General features: G+C 44.3%; 1 protein-coding gene across 1 annotated transcript in view; it reads right to left on the minus strand.

The window, feature by feature from the left end:
- Positions 1-8,027, minus strand: part of LOC310798563 (protein SSUH2 homolog) — a 17,348-nt gene extending 9,321 nt beyond the window's left edge. Inside the window, exons 1-5 of the mRNA XM_083661102.1 lie at positions 7,853-8,027; positions 3,701-3,775; positions 2,190-2,262; positions 1,586-1,715; positions 1,160-1,220 (exon numbers count right to left, since the gene is read on the minus strand). Coding sequence (XP_083517228.1) covers positions 1,160-1,220; positions 1,586-1,715; positions 2,190-2,262; positions 3,701-3,775; positions 7,853-7,862 — 349 coding nt within the window. The 5' untranslated portion in view covers positions 7,863-8,027. The remainder of the gene's footprint in view (positions 1-1,159; positions 1,221-1,585; positions 1,716-2,189; positions 2,263-3,700; positions 3,776-7,852) is intronic.
- Between the last annotated feature and the right edge of the window lie 1,973 nt (positions 8,028-10,000).

Below are 10,000 nucleotides of genomic sequence, written 5' to 3' on the forward strand. Positions count from 1 at the left end.
GATAAGCTTGATAGCATCTAGGTTTTTGATTAAAGAACAACAGTGGAAAAAGGAGCTTCTTGGTTTCTTACACAGGTAACCTGCACAGGTTTACAACACAATGTACAACTTCAGAGAAATGGACACAATGCATTTCAACCTCACTGGGTCTTCGTCAGGCTGCAGCACGAATGTGTTTTTGTTCTTTGAGCTTGCCTGCTTCCACTTTTTCTGTTCCTGATTAAAGAACAAAACATTTCCCTTCACTTTCCATAACAGCTCTGCTCTGACAGAGCCTGCAGAGCCGCAGTGAGCCCATGTTTAAGCTGTGTCATGATGATCTTATGATTTTGGTAAAGTGCTAACTGTGCTAACTGTGCTAACTGTGCTAACTGTGCTAACTGGCAGAGATGTCATTACAACAATAGAAGTGGAAGAAAAGGCACTGTGAGGATATAGAGAGGGGTAGGGTCCTTTTAATGTGACAAATAGACATATTTTAGATCATTACAATCCACACACATACACACACACACACACACACACACACACACACACACACACACACCTCACAAAGTTATTGTGTATGAATGTGAGTATTATAATAAAATGTTTTATTACATTCAAGTACATAATTATTTTCTAGGGCTTTCTTACCATACTGATTTTCCATTAAATCCTTCAGAATTCTGCCACTAACAGCCCTTCCCATTAACAATGCCACTGCCTGCTACAGCCAACAGGCTCGTCAACACTTTTCCACACCGGCCCCATGCTAAAGTAGGTTTCCACCTAGCCTTCTCCACACTGGCCCTATGCTACAGTAGGTTCCACACTGGCCCTATGCTATGTTTCCACCTAGCCTTCTCCACACTGGCCCTATGCTACAGTAGGTTTCCACCTAGCCTTCTCCACACTGGTCCTATGCTACAGTAGGTTCCACCTAGCCTTGTTCAAACTTTTACTTGTTGAATCAGTCCTTCTCTACTTTTTTACACAAGTAACTGTACTTGAAGAATGTGTGTACTTTTCCCATCTCTGCAGCTGTCAATCAATCAATGTGTGTGTGTGTGTGTGTGTGTGTGTGTGTGTGTGTGTGTGTGTGTGTGTGTGTGTGTGTGTGTGTGTGTGTGTGTGTGTGTGTGCGTGCATGTGTGTGTGTGTGTGTGTGTATGTGTACCTTCATGGGGTTTGTGGGCCCACTCTGTTGACCTGGCCTCAGTGAATGTCTCCAGTCGGTACTACAGAACACACATAGCGATAATCAAACTAACAACAACAACAACAACAACAACAACAACAATAATAATAATAATAATAATAATAATAATAAAATAACAATGACGCCCGACGGGGCATCATTGCTGTCCAGCAAACCAAACTGTAACTGTCACGTAAATCGGGTGATGTTTGTCACATAAGGCTGTTTTCATGTTGCCAGTAGGTGGCGCCCATTCTGATGCATGGGCAAAGTTCCGCAACTTTCCGAGCACGTTACGCCCCTCAAAAGTGCGCTCGAACAAAAAAATCAAAAAATAAATAATAACAACAATACGTACAAAAACAATAGGGCCTTGGCACCACTTGATGTGAGAGTGTGGCTCACCCTGTATGTGTTGTAGGGCTCCATGCCGGTGATGACTCCGTCAGTAGCGGGGGATTTGCTGTAGCAGCACTGAGCCGAGGCAAAGGTCAAGAAGGCTTCACGAGCTGCATCCTCTGACAGGGAAGGGATGCTGCAACACACACACACACGCACATGCACACGCACACGCACACACACACACACACACACACACACACACACACACACACACACACACACACACACAATTTTCTGATTAAAACATGTGTTGTGTATGTTCTATGGACATGTATACAGCACATTGGGAATATGCATCTCAATCTTTTTTCAATATATATATATATATATATATATTTTTACCTCAGTTTACCTAGATGATCAAGCAGACTATGTTTTGGGAGGTGATTACAGGTGTTTTGGGAGGTGATTACAGGCGGCCTTTCCAGTGATCGCACAGCTCGGACCAATAGCACGCGGCGCTGCGGCTCAGTCTGGCTCCAAATAACCAAGATGGCGACAGTCAAAATGCCAAAGTCGAGGCTTCAAAACGCGAGTGCACAAACCAACGGTCGACGTCACACGGAGGCTACGTCCATATTGTTATACAGTCTATTATGGTTCCTACCTCCAGTCGTCCATGCCAGGTCCAGGCTGGGGTGGGGCAATAGGCTCCAGGGGCATGGGAGGGGGCAGGAAGCCTTACGGAGGACAACGACGACAACAACGTTAACATGATCAACATTACCAATAACAACTTTATTAACATTCTCTACAACATTATGAACAACAACATCTCTCACAGGCAAGGAAGAAGACAGCACAGTTCTAAAAATGGAATTAACTTTGGATTTTAGATTGATTTCCATGACATCACTACTACACATGGGTTTCCATGACAACACTACAACACATGGGTCTCCATGACAACATGACTACACATGGGTCTCCATGACAACACTACTACAGTACTACAGTATTTCATAAAGCAGGATTAGTAAATTATCCAGATAACTTTAAGTTGAATAACTTCAGATTTTGTTTTTATTGTTAACATTTATACATGACTGATTCATATAGATCCAGGTTTTGCTTGACATAATTCAAATCACTATCAGCAGGATATAGCATCATCTTTTGTTAATCCTGCTTGGTGAAATATCCCCACGCATGGGTCTCCATGACAACACTACTACAGATGGGTTTCCATGACAACACTATTTCTGATGGGCCTCCATGACAGCGCCCCCTACCTGTGTATCCTCCTGCACTCCAGTAATTGTGACAATGAAACAAATAAAAATGGGTTAAAGTAAACAAACGTCTGCCCCCCCGACCACCATGAATAATTGAAAATTCTTCATATTTCCTGTTTCCGTGTGTAACGTTTACATATAATTGACGTTACATCCAAGCCCTTGCCAAACGAGTTCCCACGATGTTGAGTAAGCTTATCAGCACCACATAACTACATAACTAGCACATAACTAGTTCTTCGCACTTCTAGACTTTCCAAATGTTATCGGACTGAATGGATCAAATTCTGAGAGTGAAATGAGTCATTTCGCAGGGCTTGTGTGACCCTCAAAACTATCCACTGTTTTACAGCCAAAACAGTAGCGGCGGGCTAAGGGGACGTGAGCACGTGTTGTTGACAGTGTTTCTGTAATTACTCCCACTGCCAGAAGGGGGAGACAAAAGTCCCACACTGCAGGTTTAACAAGCAACAAAAGCCTTCTGGAGGCCAGGAGAGACTTTATGGAATCTGAAAAAAGGCATTTCATTTAAAATGAGATATTCCTCTAAATCTGGCTTCAAACGGCCAACATTTTAATTCCATCCCTGCATATAGATATTAGTTTCTCACTGCTCTAACTAAACCAATGTCCCTTATAGTGTCACAGTTCAGTTGTTTGACTGCATGGGAGCAGCAAATCAAGACAGCTGCCACTGTGTTCTATTGGCTCAGACTGAGCCCACCACACTCATTACTCATCATTCACCACTAATACTACACAGACTATTTGTGCCAAATGATGATTTTAAATCATTCACATATTTGTCAGACTGCTAAGTGTGGGATGCAAACACAAGCTTCAGCGCACCAGTGACAAAAGTTCAGTCAAAGGTTTTTCTCACCAGCACCCATGCCTTCGTATCCCGGGACGTTGCCATACATCCCGGCCGGGGGGGCGGAGAGGGGCGGGTAGGCCGCTGCAACAAACAACAACAGGAAATGACATCAGAGCATAAAGAATGTAACCTTGTGTGAGTCAGCTGGATTCACGTGACGCGAGATCATGAGATCACAATCACACGACAACCCCCCCCCAAAGATCATGAGATCACAATCACACGACAACCCCCCCAAACCCCCTCAAAGCTGAGGAGTAAAGTGCCGTGGACGTTGCCTGGGTCCAGACCTTGGAATCCGCCCACTCCATGGAGTTGAGTTTGGCTGCTCTTGGTCTGGCATCGTCATTATGCAAATGCATTTTCTCTGGTTTTACCAGCGATTCACCAATCAGCGCCGAGGGGGACTAACAATTGGCCAATCAGCGTCGATAAACAGCCCAACAGGCGGGACTAAGCGGTTGGCAAGTGGTTGTCAAGACAGAGGAGTAATGTTAATAACAACAATGTGCATTGGCTGCTATCGAAGGCCGTTTTAAATTGATTAAAACTACCAATTACTTTGAAATCCGAACGACACACTGCCAGAGCATTAAAAGCGGAGATTTTTTTCACGTTCTCCCAACTGGAGTAACTAAGATAAGATTCAGTTCAACAGTTCAACAGTTCAGTTGGTCTCGAGTGATTGGTTGGATTCTCCTGGGGGGAGGACACAGTCTCCATAAAAAGAAAAGAAAAAGAAAAAAAGTACAAGTACTGTAACTCTCAAAGAAAAGGCTCTGCTAGAAGTCATAATGGTATCATTTGAAATTAATGATCACCTTTTTGTTTGATTAGTGTTCAGAGAGGAGTAACCGTTAGATCGGGGTGATAGGGCGATTCAATCAAGGGGATGCTTGTCAATTATAGACATGATGCACATTGAAAATTCGCTTTTGGAACATCGCAAAAAGGAGTCTATTTGCAAAAAGAAATATAACATGCATTACTTTGTGCTTTGTGTTATTGTTATAAAGAATACCTCAATCGATAAAATAAAAGCCTTTCAAAATAGAGAAAAAATCATTTATTTTAAGCTAAATGTTAAAGGAGAACTTCACTGAAAAACAACGCTGTTTTATTTTGTAAATGATCTCATCCATCTGAAAAACTGTAAACAGTTTTTCAGGCATTCATTTAGTTTGACCGTTATTGAGAGTTGATTTGAGTGAAGCTGTGGACCACTGATGTCATTTGTGCATGAATGACATCACTGGTATGAGATTATGTACAAAAGTTTCTCTTTGAAGTTCTCCTTTAAGATGTCTATTTCCTGCACGGGGAGGGAAAACTCACCGGTATCCAGGAATGAGCCAACCCTGTTGCTGATCATGTTAAAGCAGGCGTTCATCTTGAGATGTGTCGTGTGACAGACTGGACAAGCCTCTTAGAGGAGGGGATCAGGGCCATGTGGATTAAGGCTGCACAATATAGTATTGTTACAGCATCGTCATCGCAATGCGCCCATGTGCCCATTAGAGGAACTGCAGTCAGTAGCCTGTGGTCGCGCTGGCATGCGTGTGCCGTACCGTACACTATCTCTGATTGGATAGTTTGAGGTCAGCGGCAATTCTTTTTATCCAATCAGAAAAAGATATATATTTTATGGGAAACGGAAGGTCGGATCCGATCGCAATGCCAATAAAGGACTATATGTATTTTTTCACCCCGAATCCAATGCCGCCATCCATGCGTCTCTATGACTTACGGTTGCGGAGATACGTCTCGAGACCAAACACTGTATTTCAGTGATTGCTGTCAGAATATAGAGCTATTTAAGACTTATTTTAATGCAAAAACATCGCTGAATGTACCTTGAAATGATATGTCATATACCTCTTTCTTTGTTGGTATGCTTCTTTTTTCTATGTTTATTATGTTTTTCTATTATGTATTTCTATATCTTCCTGCCATGGATCATTGATGTCTGTCTATATCTGATCTCTTCTTTATTGTTGACTGAATGCTTGTCTCTGATTGGTAAAAAAGCCACTGAGCACTAGTGAATGGCCAATGGGCTGTAGCTGCTTAATTGACTCACAGCTGTTGTCTGTGATCTCATTAGCTTGCTGTCTATATATAGCCTTATATGTTTGTCATGGGCGTCTTTGCCTGAGGAAGACCCAAGCTTGGGTTGAACCAGAGCATATATATATATAGAAGAGTCGCGACATCTCCGTTCACTCCAATGGACCAGTTTTTTACTCTCAAGAGTTCCAGGAAGTAAGGTCCTGGATTAAGCAGCACTCTCGAGTTGCAGCAAAATGGACAGTTTGTGTTGTATACTTTGAAAAACATTTTTTATCTTTTTTAGAATCAAATTATACATTATCAGCTTTATTTTGGCATTCAAAGTAGCGCGAGACCCCTTCCTGGCTGTTCATTGGCTAATGAGTCATGCATTTTGGTCCTCCGCTGACGCCACTCTCTCTCTAAAGTGCTCTGGGTTGAACCATTGCTTTTTTGTAGTCAATAAGTACTGGGAGCTGTAGTCCAGTGTGCGGGTATCCACTCTCTCTCTCTTCTCTCCCGTCTCTCTCTACATTCTCTCTTCTCTCTCTCTCCTCTCTACTTTCTGTCTCTTTGTGCTCTTTTCTTTTTATCCACAAATAAACTTGCCTTGCCTACTACAAAACTCCCAGAACACATCAGGAATGCTTTTGTGTAATTCACCCCCCCCCCCCCCCCCCCCCCCCCCACACACACACACACACACACACACTCAGCTGTTGCAGCCAGTTCACAGGAGGCGCTTCAGATATGTCACAAGGCTGGGCAGGAAGGGGTGGGGTGCATGGTGAGAAGAGGGGGGGGGGGGGGGGGGTGTAGGGGGTGTGAGAGCTCAGAGGAGGAGGAAGCCCCCCCGCTTCCTCAGAACATAGTATAGGCCATGTCCCCCCCCCCCCCCCACACACACACACACACGGCATGGCCCGCCCTACTCTGCCTCTGATTTCCTTACCCTGATCATTCTTACCCTATAACCTTAACCAATGGTCACACCTCATGCCTAAACACAACCCAATCAGAGGCAGAGCAGGGCGGGTCTTGAGAGAGAGAGAGGGAGAGAGAGAGGCGGGGGGGGGGGGGTGGCACAGAGAGAGAGAGAGAGAGAGATGGGGGGGAGCGAGAGGGAGAGTGAGGGGGAATGAGAGAGGGGGGGAGCAAGAGGGAGAGTGAGGGGGAATGAGAGAGAGGGGGGGGAGCGAGAGGGAGAGAGAGGGGGGGAGAGAGAGGGAGAGTGAGGGGGGAATGAGAGAGAGAGGGGGAGAGAGAGAGGGAGAGTGAGGGGGAATGAGAGAGAGAGGGGGGGGAGAGAGAGGGAGAGAGAACATTATTATGGATACCACACATTCCTTGGCAAGACCTGCCCTTACTCTGCCTCTGATTGGCTTACCCTGATATTCTTACCCTAACCATAACCAATCACCACTCCTCATGCCTAAACCCAACCCAATCAGAGGCAGAGGGCGGCCCAAGCCTTGGGCACAGTCTGCATGTCATGTCAAGTACCGCTATGTACAGTAGGCACGCTACAGTGCTACAGTATATAGCCTACTGCTATCGGACACGCTGAATACCCTTTTCACAGCCATTTTGTGTCTCAAGGCAGGGTAAACACAGATGTAACCAATAACATTAATCAGGGTCCTGGGACAGCTAATTGGAATAGAAGGTGGAAACCGTCATTAATGTTATTGGTTACACCTGTGTTTACCCTGCCTTGAGACAGACAATGCTGTGAAAAGGGTCAATTAAGGATAGGGATTGCAACACATTCCTTGGCAAGACCCGCCCTACTCTGCCTCTGATTGGCTTACCCTTATATTCTTACCCTAACCTTAACCAATCATCACTCCTCATGCCTAAACCCAACCCAAACAGAAGCAGAGCAGGGTGGGTCATGCCAAGAAACCTAGTGCTATCATAATAATAATGCATAACTGACACACACTTAATTTCTCCCTCTCTCGTGCATGCATGCACGCACACGCACACGCACACACACACACACACACACACACACACACACACACACACACACACACACACACACACACACACACACACACAGAGCAGTAAGAATCAAAGCACAAAGTGGACTGCAGTGTAGCCTACCTGTTTCCATCGTGGTCTACTCTGGTGGTCCGGCTCAGATGTGGACTGTCAAGGATTAAACCTGGGCCAGTGTGTGTGTGTGTGTGTGTGTGTGTGTGTGTGTGTGTGTGTGTGGGTGTGGGTGTGTGTGGGTGTGTGGCATGTGGGTGTGTGTGTGTGTGTGTGTGTCTGTCTGTCTGTCAGACTGCAGTAATAATGCTGGGACAAACAAGAAGGGGCTGCAGCCGCTGTCAAGCCCGCTGCAATAAGACATACAGCGTTCCTGTTGTGACCTTCAAAATAAAAGCCTGATAAACTCAATCCAATTATTGCGAAACTACAAAGAAACTAGAAAGTGCAGAGAAGGAAAATAAGTACTTGGAAAAAGAGGAATCAGTTGAAAATTAAAATACCTGATCTCTTAAAGAAGGGAAAATAGGCCTATTGATAGTATTCTGTTACATCACCGCACGGCCATCTTGGTAGGAAAATAACAGGTGATTGTGATCAATTAACAGGTGATACAATCAAGTGACACTTACAGCCAATGAGCTGTGTGTATTGTAGCGCCAGGAAAAATCCTTGTGACACCATGGGAATACTACGAATAGGCTACGTGTACTCAGTGTTGGGCAGTAGCTTGCTACAAGTAGCGAAGCTACATAGCTTAAATACATTTCTCAGTAGCTTGGTGGTAGCTTCACTACTTTTGAACCAAGTAGCTTTTTCAGTCGCTAAGCTATTTATAGACCCAAGTAGCTTGAAGCTAGCCTGGGTAAACCCATCCCCCACGTGACCTGCTCTCAGACCTGTTCTGAGAGAGCAGGTCACGTGGTGGCTGGGTTTACCTAGGCTAGCTTGAAGCTTCCCGCAAAAGCTACAAGCTACTTGCCAGAGAAAATCCATGAGCAAAGCACGCAGTGGATATTTCTGCTGTGGTTTGGATTAAACAGGAGGAGACGTTGCATATTATGTCAAGTGTGCCTGTGTAGCCAATAAATCACTTCCAGTTCCATTATGACGGACAACAAGTGTTTTGTCTCATCTTTGCTTTTTAGCATCCTTGCCTCTCTTGCAAGACCCGGCACTACTCTATTGGTTAAGGGTAGGGCAAAATATGTGATGTGCTGGTGAAGTCACATCAGCAACGAACTTTGAAAGATGGCAGAGCCAGAGGGAGCCACTGGCAGTGATGAAGAAGACGTTCAGGTTTTATTGTTTTTACTGTTTTTGAATATTGTGCCAGTGAGAGTTTCAGTGTATTTTATAATATAATAAACAATCAAAATTAGATTTTTTTTGCCTGCCTGTTTGGTGGAAAGTTGTTCTTTGACAGGAAGTTGATTCAATGTGAGAAAAAAAGTAGCTTTGATGTAGCAAGCTGCTTTTGCCATGTTGCTCGTACCTTAGCTTGCTACATTTCTCTGGGGATAGCTTCAATGTAGTTTAGCTATATTTAATCGAGAGTAACTGATAGCTTAGCTTACTACATTTGCCAAGTAGCTTGCCCATCACTGCGATGTACTTTTCTAGTGCTGCAGCGATTAATCAATGAATCACAACTATTAAATTAAATGCCAACTATTTTGATAATTGATTAATTGTTTTGAGTAGAGACACCCACACACTGTCTCTTCCCTTGTTATGCGGTGCAACCGCTTCTATAAGTGACTTTGTGTGTACGAGCACCACGAGATGTTACTCACCTGAGATTTGTGTTTCGGGGGACTGTGATGTCACTGTGATGTCATTGTGATGTCACTGTGAAGTCTCACTCAGGCATCTGGCGAGATGTGTGTGGGGGAGACTTGGAGGTCAGTGTCCAGTACGTTGAAGGGCGGTCAAGATTTTGTGACGGGTCACTCTGGCAGTGTGTGTGTGTGTGTGTGTGTGTGTGTGTGTGTTGAATGCATTTGCAATTGCTCACCTCACCTAATGTCACTCGAGCAAGTGTGATCTTATCTTGTTTGTTGTTTTAGCTTGCTTGCATGTACACTTTTCCCCTTGTAAATACATTGAGAGCAACATATACCAGAGTCAAATTCCTTGTGTCTGATTATGATTATGATATACGGGAGTTGTGATGTCATCAGTGATGTCACTCGAGCAACTGTGGTCTTTATATTAAAATTGGGTCCTGTCTGTTTGTCTGTCCGATTTGTAATGGAA

This window comes from Poromitra crassiceps, assembly GCF_964638095.1.
Source record: "Poromitra crassiceps genome assembly, chromosome: 25".
In the NCBI taxonomy this organism is placed as follows: domain Eukaryota; kingdom Metazoa; phylum Chordata; class Actinopteri; order Beryciformes; family Melamphaidae; genus Poromitra; species Poromitra crassiceps.